General features: G+C 33.6%; 1 protein-coding gene across 1 annotated transcript; it reads right to left on the bottom strand.

Moving 5' to 3' along the window:
- Positions 1–215: 215 nt before the first annotated feature.
- Positions 216–7899, bottom strand: RAD51AP2 (RAD51 associated protein 2). The gene is made up of 3 exons (XM_010989682.3): positions 4638–7899; positions 4199–4282; positions 216–334 (listed from the first exon to the last, which is right to left on the bottom strand). Exons 1-3 carry the CDS (start codon positions 7897–7899, stop codon positions 216–218), a joined length of 3465 nt encoding a protein of 1154 aa, XP_010987984.3.
- Between the last annotated feature and the right edge of the window lie 5371 nt (positions 7900–13270).

Genomic DNA, 13270 nt, shown 5'->3' with positions numbered 1-13270 from the left:
AAATATTTCATAACATTTAAAGGTAATTAAGTAATTTACACATACATATACACACACACACACACAAAACCCTCCCCATATTTTATAATAAAGAAAGCCCAAAACTCTCAAGCTGGAAGAAAGCATTTATCCAAAGAAAGAAACAAACAATTTACAGATTGAAATGTTTTGAAATATTAAAGTCCAGTATCTTCTTTTAAGTTCTCGTAACATATTTATTTCAGATAGGGATGAAGTTGTTTAAGCTTAGCTTTTCTTGACAAACCAATTCTGATTGGTCGACTGCATGTCTTAAGAGGTAGTACTCTTGAAATTCCATATGAAAAATTACTACCTAAAAATATAAGATGATAAAAGTATATAAGGAAGTAAAAATCACTCATAGTTTCTATGCTTAAAGTTTTTTACTAACTCCTAATCATGATCCTAGCAACATTTACTGAGTCATTGAGCTAAGTGCTTTGAATGCATTAGTTTACTTAATCCTATCTCTATTTTTGAAATGTGGAAAACTCAGCAACTTGCTCAACATAAAATAGCAGCTAAATAAAATCAGCATTCCAGTCGGGCAGTCTGACTTAATAACAACAACAACAACAATAACAAAAACTACACAGGTTTTAAAGTTAACTTGATGTAGTGACTATAAAGATTATGTTTTTGTTTCTATTAGACGTTACTAAGCTGTATTGTTAATGACTGCATTGGCTTCTAATAGATTATTATCACTAATAGAGCATAAATGTATTTGATCTGTTATCTATCAATGGAGGGCTTTGAGTTTGAAGTTTCTATCTAACATCACATCAACATTTTCTAAAAAGTTCAAAACATTTCCTGGAGGTGTATCTGTTAACTAATCAAACAGCTAGGATCAACTACTCTTGATGACATACAACAATACCTCTAACTAAGTACTTTAAAAAAAAAAACAGTAGGTAGGGTATATATGTAAAGCTAAAAATGTATCAAGCTTTAATAAATTAGTAAGACCTTAATACAATAGCATATTATACTAAAATCAGTGTAATCAACATAACATTAAATACGATAAAAGGTAAACAGCATGATTTCTACTAACTTGAATCAAACTGAGTCTGTATATCTTTATAAAAAATAATGCAATAAAATACAAAATTTAGCTACATGTAAATAGGGGAAAAACACAAAAATAGCTACAAGTCAGTTTATGATACTTTATTCAACATTAAAATTATAAATTAAATTATAAAAATAAGAGGAAAAATATCTTGCTAGATTTTTTAATTTTTTTACATAAAAAGGGATTGTCTAAACTAAAATTGTTGAATCATATACTAATAAATTTGATAATTAGAGAATTGGCTATAAATTAGATAATTTCAGCAGTTTATGCTAAGTATACTTCTTCACCATGAAGTTATTATTTCAGAACAAAGCCATGATTAGTCTATTTGATTACTTTTACAAAGTATAGCTTTCCTCTTTCATATTCTAATATGACAGATACTTCTGATAATTTTGCAAAGGGTGGGAAATCACTGAACCACTTTATATTAACAGCAGGCCTTTTGCAAGGCACTTGACCTTAAACAGTCATTAAATTGTGGTTGTAAGGATATGCTTCTTTGTCTCCTTGGATTTTCCATCTTTTCATTAAATAAATTATGATCCCTTTTATTATTGCTATATTAATTTACTGCTTTGTATTGGTTAATAATTCTAAACATTCAATCATAATACCAGAAATTGTTCATTTTAGAAATCAATGTAAAGAAAAAAAGTCGTAAAGCTTATCAGTGGTCTTTTAGAAATAATACTAATTCAAATATTTTCTAAATCCTTGCAGCTCAAAGTTGCAGCTCAATTCAAAGACAAGCAGCATCTCCATTTGCTAGAAACTTGTTATGAATGCAGAATCTTAGAGCCTACTGCACAACGAAATCAGAATCATTTAACAAGACACCCAGATGATCTGTATGTCAACTGAAATAAAAATGCACAGTGTGAAGGCTGTAAGTTTTATTTGAGGACTTACTGAGAACCACAGCCCAAGATACAGCCTCTCAGATAGCTCTGAGGAACTGCTCTGAAGAGGTAAGGAAGAAGGTCAGCATATATGTGATTTTGGAGGAGAACATGCAATCAAACACACACCTCAATAGAAGGTTACCGCTAGTCAGGAAGAACAGGTATCTTAGTTAATTATTTTAGTGTTTTCAAAATGTGGGGAGATGCAAGAAATTGGGTTCATACAATTTTTCTCCTGAAAATATCTAACCATCTGAAGGCCTGTTCTGCCAGTTTTCCCAGAGCACAGAATGCTGATCTCTGCACTGAATGCTTTTCAGGGTATGTTAAATGTCAGAAAGTCAGTGGCTAGCAACTCAGTCCTTGTAGAGTCAGATTACTAGCGACATTCTTTGGCTGGCACATATATACATTAAAGTTAGACAAGTATTTGTGCTCAGTGATATATAACGCTCCTGGCACACTAGCTGGCTGGCATACAGCACACTCAAAATAATTTCAAACTATGTTCTTGCCTTTTCCACATCAGAGAAGGGAGAGAGAAATAGAGGGAGATAGGATGCACTGGAGATATTTGTAGGAGACACTAATTGGAGGCATCATGATGACAAGTGGGTAGGTATCATAAACATTTCAACACAATCAGGAGTTTTCCAATACCTTTAAAAAATCATACTGCATAAGCGGGCACCCACTCTGTCTAGGCAGAGTTAGTCCATTCTTATCCCCACTTTCCAGCATCTCCCAACTTTTCCTTTACATGGATTTTAACAAGCCTCAGGAAGATCATTCCATTTTTATGCACTTTGAAATTGAATTCAAGACGACTCTCCTAACATAGTATTAAATAATTCTGGCTGACCTAACATACTATTTTTCATAGTTCATGCGGAGGAGGCACTTTTTCTTGTGAAGGCACAATAGAGTTTTATGGGTTCAGATATTTCCAACAAATGTAACATTTCTTTTCCAGTTTGGGCACACACTTTAATCTGCCTCAAATATCCATTTCATTATCACAATTATCATCATGATAACAATATGGGTTTGTGCTCCTTAACCTTCCTCTATTCTATCACAAAATATGTTCCTAAACCCAGTTTCTTACTTTCTTCCTGTCCTAGAAGAAACAACCCTTATTCTTTTTCAGCTCATTCTACCACCCTGCTTATTGTCTCATAGAGTATTGTTCCTTCAATTATTCCCTTTATTCAGGGGAGAAGAAATTACCCATGCGCTTTTGATCTTCCAAGGACTTGGATTAATTGTTCAAGTATTTCATTGTAAGCTAAGGAAAGAGGAAATTATGCAGTTCTGAAGTGACTGAATAAAAGTACCAGGGACAGCATTCTACTGATAAGGAGCCAGGAGAAAGGCTTTGAGAAAGGATGCATGACTGAAGGTATTTTGGTAAATATATTTCACCTACATCATTATTCTTTCTAGATTCAGTCTTGTTGTGTAATACCAGCAATTTCTGACCAAACAAAAAAGTAGTCATTTAGAAAATAGTTCCCTAAATTCAATCCCACCCCCATCTGACCCTCATTGGTACCACAAGTTACACTAGGTGTTAGACTTAGTGTTTTATTCTGATATCATAGACCCCTTAGGCAAAATATAAGGTTAGTTGTTTAACTTTTCTTTAGTTTGATTTTTTATAGTAATGAAAAGTTTAAATGCCGTAGTCTTAAACCATGTTATACCTAAATGATGCTAATTTTTTTCAAAATTACTACATAAAATGTCCATATAAAGAGCCCCATAGCATTTAAAGGATAGAGAACACTGGTAAGAAAATTTATAATTGGGAGTAACATCTCATCAATGTAAATCCAACTTAAATAAGTGCTTTTTCTGGTTTTGTCAATTAATGTTATATACAGTAGATGTATATAGGACATACATAACAGCTATCTTATCACATAGTTATTGCAATGCATCACCACAAATATTTCAACAGTTTTATAGAATACATTTCCCAGTAACATTCTAAATGGCATTTTAATTTTTAGCCAATTTTTAACTATTATAATTTGCATCAGTAAATTATTAATGTTTTCAAAAGTATTCAATTTCTCTATTTATTTTTAACAAGCTGAGTATATTTTCCTTATGTTAAAAATATAAGAATGCAATAACAACCTTAGAAAGTATTACAGAAAATAACCAAAAAAAAAAATCTTACCTCGCTTCAGTAAGTAATTAAATTCTCCCTCCTTAAATTCATCAGAGAAAAAAGCCGGTCTTTTAGATGAACATTTTTCACAATCTGAAAATAAAGATCAATATGTTATAGCAAAAAGTAACTTTTATATAAAATGTTAATACTCTAAACAATTTGCTTTTTCAGAAATATTTCCTCCCATTGACTCCTAATATATAGATAAATAAAGCAGGACTTTTCAAAGTTCTTTTTAAAAATTTCATCACTTGTTACCTTCAACTGCAATATATTATTTAATGTTTGAACAGCCTTTTATAGAAAAATACTATGCATCAGTAAGCATTGTCTTAACATTTTATCTTCTTTTTTCCCAAAATTATATATTTGGCCTACAGAGGAAAAAAAGCAGTATTTTTTTTTTTTAATTTCAGAAAAAAACATATTAAAACTAATTTCATACCTTCCTTGGAAGTAGAATAGAGTAATTCTTCTGATGCTCTTTGACAGCAAAATTTATTAGGAACTTCCTGTTCTCCATTTTTGGGTACCGGTTTCCATTTAAATAAATTTTGGTGTTTTTTATGCATATTAGGGCCTGCTATAGTATCACAGAGCAAAGGAAATGAACTTATTTTGTTTTCTGTACCCATTTTCAAACCTTTTTTAATCTCCATTTTTACCTTCTCAACATCATTATTTTTTCCAAAGTAATTTTCTTGGCCACTGTTGGTTTCCACAGGGCTTAGAATTTCATTTTCCTTACTAATTTCATGGAACATATGAAGTTCTTTAAGTACTAAATCAAATTTACTCTTCATCTCAAAATTGTTTGCTATTGTCAGAGTTTCTGTTGACAAACACTTGGCAGTTAAGTCCTGAAAACATTCATTGTTCCCTACACTCAAATGAGTTTCAAATAGATGATTAACACATTCTGTAGCATCATTCTTTGGATAAAAACGCTTTGAATTAGCTAACTCACTTTTTTGCAAAATACTCTCATATTCATTTCTGTCAGCTACATTATTTTGATTAACATATTTAGTTTCTTCCACATCAACTTTCTTACTCATCACTGAAACTGGTAGCACAGCAAACATGCCATCCATTGAATAAAAACTATTCTTCTCTTCCTTTTCTATCTTAATATCTTCATGCACTTGGCAACTGTCTGTTAAACTTTGTGCTGTGACTTTTACTTCCTCCTTCAAAATTAAGTCATGTTTTTTTCCTTCAGTTTCACTTAGCAAGTTCCCAAAACTTAGCACCTGAGTTATAGTTGTGGGATTGGTTTGTTCACTATATTTTGTGTCTTGGCTTGCCAGTGTAGCCTGTTGCCTAATATTGAAAAAATCTTCAAGTACGCATTTAAAATCGTATCTACTGATCTTACTATGCTTTTGTTTTCCTGCAGTGTCTAAATCTTGATTCTGTGCATTCATTCCATAAATGTTTTTATTAATATGTTTCTGGTTGTTCTGTATGAGTTGAGAACCAGACTTAACATGTGTTTTAACAGTTTTAGGACTACAGTGAACCCAATTTTCCACATTCATGAGTTGTTCAGGACAACTCATATTCTTGTAACTAATTTCTTTTGTCAAAAAAATTTCATCCATGTCATCAAAGTCCATTAAAAGAGGAATTTCTTCATATGTTTCAAAAATTGGAAAATGTGTATTTTTAGTTGTCATACTAAAGGAATTGATAAGTTTTTCCTCAGACTCTTCAAAAACTTTTTCAGTTTTAAATAATCTTCTTTTCTCTGACATAGGTTCCATATTATCTTCTAATAGTCTTGAAAAAGTTAAAATCCTGACTGGATATACAGTATGACCTTCCACTGTAACATTTTTTGGATAATTCATATATATTATCCACTTGGAAATGCATTCCTCTTCTAATTTAGAATCATTTTCAATTCGGGTTAAACAGTCAAAGTGATTAAGAAGTAAAGCTATGCTGGTTTTCAATATAACATTTTGAGGGTCTGAAGCACTGGTTTGTAAATTTATGCTTAAAATATCATTTTTTCTATTGACAGTCATATTCTCAGTTATTAGATTTTGAGTATCAATTTGCTTTTTACACTTCAAAATTTCATACCAGGTTAAAATTCTATTATCTTTTTGATTTCCTGAAATACTTCTATTGAAATAAAAAATTTCTGTGATGAAACTTTCAAAAGTATTGCTAAAATGAAAGTCGTTTTGTGTAGTATAATAGCTCAACTCTAGCATATTACCATTTTCTCCTTTACTTTTTAACCAAAAAAATTTTATTGAAGCTTTTTGACTACCCAGTGTTCCCACCATGAGAGGCTTTGATTGCCCTTCATGTGCATTCATGGCTTTCATATTGCGATCTTCCTTGCTTAAAAGACCTATTTCTAATAATTGTTGCAAATTCAATTTTTCTTCAGATTTTTTCATATTTTCACATTCAGTTTCAGAATTACCCATAATCCAACAATTTTCCCCACTTTTTCTCAAAATATGTCTAATATTACAGTCCCTGCTCTGCGGTTTTTCCAATCTGGTACATATGTAACTGTCCAAGCATGTTTCTGCTTCTTCCCAATTTGCATGCTCTAGTTTAATAGTGAAATTCTTTGCAGTGACTCTTACATCAGACTTGACACTACAGTGGTTATAGTCGTGTAAACTGATCAAGTCTTTTTTTCTCACACAAATACTTCGGTTGCTGAGTGACTGGTGGTTTTCACAACATTCAGAAAAAATATTTTCTGCATCCACAATTTTATCATCCTGTAACTTTTGCTTCTTTACATCAGGTCTGTTTTGGGACCAGTAAATGTTTGTGAAATCCCTAACATATGCCTCATTTTTGTCGTTCTTGTTCTTTGCTATTTCCTTTAAATAGACAGGGGACATTTTGCTGTTTAAACCAGCTGGAAACTCAGGGATACTCATTGTGCAGCTATCTCTGAAATAGCTGGGTTTAGCAATTTCCATGCTGGGCTGGTTTTGAGATTTTGATATTTTTGGTGTAGATGCTGAAATGCTATTTTCTTTTTCATCTGATGGCACAGCACTGTCAGCTTTACCTCTGTTCTTAATATCATGAAATGTTGGTTTGGTTTCCTTGTAACAGGTAACATCTAAAAATTGATTTTTTGTCTGTTTTATGTGATCATTGTCTTTCTGACCATTGTCTCTCCCCTGGACTAAATATTCTTTTCCGTCCTCGTTTTTAACTCCATGTACATCGTGTAAGAAGGCGTTGGGCAGCTGACCAGCCTCTGCTTCAGGTCTACCGCTGCAATGCACACCGAAAACCTCTCTGTCACACAGTGCTGGTTCACAAGACCTTCTGGAAGCCCTCAAACCAGAATCAAAATTTTGTGAGGGGAGAGACCACAAATAACTATTCGTCTCAAACTTCTTATTTTGGCATCCCAGATTACATGTTTTCTTCCCACTGACTGATTTCTCCACACACGAGTCTGTGGAGTTTTCAAAAATCTCCTCATACGGAACAAGGAGCGCCTTGAAGGGTCTGGGCGACAACTCCCAGACTTTCTCCACCTCAGACAAGTGAGGCACCAAAGGCAGCCTCCACCCCGCCTCAGGGACACCGCCGGGCTCCTCAAGACGGAGCCGCTTACTGGGAGGTGGAGAATCAGGGTCGTTAGGAGGAGGTGAAGCGGAGGAAAGCTCACTGAGCTCGGCAAGCCACCGAGCGCGGCGCGCGAGCGACATGACTGCAAACCGAGCGAATCTGTCGGAGAATCCGGCTGGCTCCAGTCTCTTAAACCGGCGCGAGGCGGCTCCGCCCCACCCACCCCGCTAGCCTGCCTCGGTCACGCCCCTGACACGCCCCCTGAGATCTGGCCTCAGCCCCAACCTCAGGGTCAGCCGGCAGCGGCCACGCCCCAGTCACGCCCCTACTGCTCAGGCATAGGCCACGCCCCATCCTACCCGCTGTGGTACACCCGGGTCGTCTACCTCAGAGCACTGAGAGTCTGGGGCCGTTACGTTGTCTATTTTTAGCGCCCTTTACAGTTGCCACGACTGTAGTTTGTCTATACTTTTTCTACCCTCTGGTAGAATTCAAGAGAAAAGTCAGAATCTTTTTAAAATTTGTGAACGGGAACAACTTTATTTTTTGAATTCTAAAATTCTATGTTTTCCTCAGAAGCGACTTCTCCACAGTTCCTCTCGAGCGTCTCATATAGTTCTGTAAACACCAGACCAAATCTCTCTTGTGTCTGGAAAAACTTTTTTAAATGTTATTAATCATCCCAGTGACGTTTAGAATTTCCTCTTCTCTCATGAAGTGCGTTTGGGGAGAAGGCGGCATTGGTACTTAATAATCTGAATATTTCAGGAAAAAGTGTGTAGAAATTATTATCCAGGTGATTATTAATCTTCACTTTAAGAATGCAGGAAAAAAAAAAGTTTTCAGGTGCCCTGTGGGGTTTTTTCCCCCAATATTGCGAATACAATTACTTAAAAATTATACATTTTAACTATTCTATTTATTGTAAGTAAAAGTAATCATACAGTTCTGACTCACACATGATAAATTTTGTAAATGTTATTCTTTTTCCTCTGCTTTGCGAATAATTGATTTTTCAGTCAGTTCTGATTTTTGTGGACATCATAATTCTAAAGAAGAAAATGACTTACAAAATGTTTATTATTATTATTATATTTATTATTATATGTTTATTAAGAGCAGTACTCAAAAACTTCAATCCTCTTGATGATTGTTTCAAAGTTGATAAGTTTTATGTTCCCTGGTTGAAAAAAAAAATTGTAAGAATTACAATAACTTGCAACAGGAAACCTAATTTCAGAACCCATAGAAGTATAAATGGCAAGATATGACTGGCATACTACTTTAGGTAAAAAACTGTTTATAAGCCTCCTGTCTTATAAATACTCTTACATATAAATTGTGATTCCAATTCTAGGTATTTTTTATTACGTTAGCTTGTGAATTCCTACAGAGAAGTGTTTACTTAAATTTGTAGAAAGCCTTGTAGTTATAAACACTTCATCAGCACATGAATAAGAATGTGGCAGTGGTTCAGATTATACATCAGTGAGATCTTAAAGCGCTGCTTCTGTATATTTTAAGTTCTATTGCTTTTTTAATCCCTTGTTCTCCACAGTTCTACATTCCATTCCAAGGCAATCTGTTCTATACTTTGATCAGCCCGTATTGCATAGCCAATGTGGATGTAACTGGTACACTAACATGCTATTAGAAATAAGCTTTCTATCTGTATAGTAAATACATCGTTTTGTGATTCTACCTTGATTTGTAACTTAGTGTTTGATTGTTTCCTCATCTTGCTAATTTTCCCAGGAACATACTTTTTTAGATTTCCGTCACACCATTATTTAAAACTATGCATTGTTTAAAGACTAGAATTCAAATAAAACCCAGAATTTTTCAATTTAATTCAATTATAGTTTGAAAACTATGTCTGAGGTGCTATTAAGTATACAGAAATATACAGGGTTTTTCTTTTCTACCCTAAAGAAACTTATAGCAATAAAGACAGAAAAAGAAGTCTTTCCTTGCATGTATTATTTAAACATTACATTAATAACCACTGTCATTTCAATTGATGCCTATTGGAACTACTATGTGTATTTTTTTGCTTTATTTTTAAATGTTGCCTTGAAAACAGACCAGTTATAAGTGAGAAGTGCAAAAAATTGTATCTGCAACTCATCTGATTCAATATATAAATGAGTCTTGTTCAAATCTTACCTATTCTTCAAAGCCCCATTCAAATGACGTATTTTTCTGTATCACTTTACTTGCCTTTTGAAAACTCTTAATAACAGTAAACTGAGCCTGAAAGCCAGCATCTGTCATTCCTTTCAGTTTGGTGTCCTATGATAGTTCAGCTCTGAAGGAATGAAAGAATGAATGAATTCATGAGATTAAACCCCATACTGAAAATATAACACAAGGTCCTGTTAGGTAAGTGAGAAATTCACTTAGTACCATAGGATGCCTCAAGTCCAATGTCCTTAGCACAGTGTAACAGATTTTCACGAATACATCCTGCCTTAACTTTTTTGGCTTCATCATTTTTAACAATTTGCCCCTTGCTGCCTATACCAGACTATTATTCTCCTGTCTTTCCATGCATGTTCTCAATGCCCTTCTCTTTCTCCAGCTGACAATTTCCTATTCAGCCTAAAAGGGTCCTACCCAAAAGTTACCTTCACTGTGAAAGCTTCTCTGCCTCCTCCCTGCTGTATCCAAACCCCAGGCACAGTTACTTGTATCCTTACTATGTTCCTGTAGAAGTTCATTTTCACCTGTATTATAGCACTTAAAACATTGTATAGAGCTATTTACACCCTCTCCACTAGACTGTGTTAATTAGGGCCAAGATCTATTCTTTTTTACATCCCCAGTGCCTCACATTAAGTACCTCAGTTAATGAGAACAAATGGAATATTACTATTACTATATCTTTACTAATCCAAATGGGTTTAGTGGTATCTTGAGTGTGTTTTAAGTTTCTTGTTTTGGTTTTGATTTTATACATTAAAATGGAAACTTCCTTGAGACCATACCACCATAAAGCCAGAAGTTGACTTTAAATATCATTTAACTTTTGTGGTAAGGCCAGGTACTTAACACAGCCATTTACTTTTTTATGTCTTTTAATAAGGAATATTAATAATGAATAAATACGCTCAACCTAAAGCTTTATTTCAGACTGACAAAAAATCAAATATAATTTAAACACTTAATAAGAACAATTAACAAAAATATTTAAACCGAATACGTGGGTTAGAGAGGAAAATATCATTACTTACTAAAAATATTTTAAATAAATATGGCTATAAATAACACAAAAAGCACTTTTTTATCAAATCACTAAAAAGCTCTAGTTGGAAAAATATTTCAGAAAGCCATAATGCTCTGTATATCCACATATACAATTAACCTTTCAGCAGAGCAACAACGGTAACTTACAAAATAGTCTTAAATGAGATAATGTATATGCAAATATTTTAAGCTTTAAATCACCTCCTTATAGTCAATTTTCATTAATAACATCATTATTTACCCAGTCTTCTAAACTAGAAACTTTTAATGGTATCTTTAACTTTTTCTCTCTTTTAGTCTTTTGCCATCACCCAACCCCTGTGTAGAAAGTCATCAAGTTTTATTGATTCTATATCAAATATGACCCTGGAATTAATCATCTATTTTTTATCCATAATGTGTCAGCTTTATTTCAGGCCCTCATCATCTCTTGCTAAGAACAGTAAAAAAAAAAAAAAGATAGTTTTACTAGTCTCCCCTCAACTTCTACCCAACAAACACTACCTTAAGGATTTTCTTCTTAAAATATTAATCACTTTGTTACTTGTTTCCTGACTTACAATTGCACAATTAGGGCATGATGGAAGTATTTTATATTTAAATCGCTAAAATTAGCAAACAGTACAAATCAGGATTCTTTTTTTTTTTGCTTTCTAGAAAACCTGTTGTTAGGGGGAAAAAAAAAAAAAAAAAGAAAGCCAGTTGTTAAACAGTTACCGGCATAGTACTGAATCAAACTCTTACCTTACAATACTTCAGATTCATTACTATGTAAATCAGTTCCCACTACAGAACCGTAACTGTAGCAAGCCAGGCAGTTTTTTCTGCCTTGTCTGGCTAAGGTCAAAAAGAGCAATTCAATAGACTCTATACTGGTGCTAGGATATATTGTGAAAACGTCATTTAAAAAAAAAAAAAAACTATGTTTGTTTTCATCTCATTTGATATTTGTTTCAAATGAGCGAAGAATCCAAAATTTGCCACATACAAAAAAGTAATTATTTTAATATTTTAAGTTTGCTTATAGTTCTATGATTTCAGAATGGTAATAGGTTCAGTTCAGATGAAAATAATGGATCAAAAGAATGCTTCTTGTATTATCATTTAGGGCAGAGTGTAGTCATTACTATCAATAATCATTGACAACTAAATAATAACAGTTTTCAAAGTACTTTAAGTGGATGCTCTTATCTGATGATTCGATTTAACTATCCTTTGATTTGCTGAATGAGTATCTATTATATGTAAGGAGCTATGCCTCATACTGAAGTAAATACAATGACATATAAAATGTAATCATTGTCTCTAAAGAATACATTCTAGACAGAAATATACATATGAAAGAACAGATAACAATACATGACCCATTATAGAGCCTGGTTAACCAGGCCATTGACAACTTTGTCCTCGACTATTTTCTAGCCTGATCTCCAGCCACTTCATCCCCCTCCCCTATGCCTCTCATACCCTGCCACATGAAACTGCTTACAGGTCCCCAAACACTCATGTTTTCTTATCGTTATTGTTCAGTTCATAAGACATATGAGTATCTATTATGCACTGTGTTAGGCATTAGGCACTGTGGTAGGTATTAGTTATCAAAATTAAGTCTTCTGTTTTTTTCAAGGAATTTTCAATATAGTAGGGGAGACAGATATATAGAGTTTATTATAATATAACAGGATGAGTGCTACAGTAGAGGAATATCTAAGTTCTGAAGAGGGGGAACCAAACCTTGTCTGGAAGCTTAGGGAAGATGCTCAGAAGAAATGGTGCCCAAAAACTGATTCTTGAAGGATACATTCACTCATTCCATTCCTATGAGCCTGTAAGTTTTTATAAGACTCCCTTTCCTCTCCATACTAATCAATTTTTTATCCATGTTCCCATCATTTCAGACATACTTTTTTAATACTTATAAAATTATATAATAGTTATATGTATATACTGTCTTCTCGACTAAATTATTAGTTCCTTGATTCTTGAAGCAGTTACGTTGTTTACCTTTATATTCCAATGTATAGCATGGGCCTATAGTACAATAGACAGTACTTTTTTCTAATTGTTAGGTTGAACATATACCAAGTAAGTCATAAATAAAATAAGTACTATTAAGAAATAGAAACTATAGGGAATTCAGAGGAGAACAAAATAAGTTCTAGACAGGGTTGGCAAGAAGGCTTCAGAGAGGAGAGGTTTGAACTGGGTCTTGAAAAACAGGTTCTAGGCAGCCTCAGGGGAGCAGTTTCAACTAGAAAACAAAAA

The sequence above is a fragment of the Camelus dromedarius genome, chromosome 15 (genome assembly GCF_036321535.1).
Source record: "Camelus dromedarius isolate mCamDro1 chromosome 15, mCamDro1.pat, whole genome shotgun sequence".
Classification (NCBI taxonomy): domain Eukaryota; kingdom Metazoa; phylum Chordata; class Mammalia; order Artiodactyla; family Camelidae; genus Camelus; species Camelus dromedarius.
Note: the sequence above shows the minus strand (reverse complement) of the source record. Positions and strands in the feature narration are given on the sequence as shown.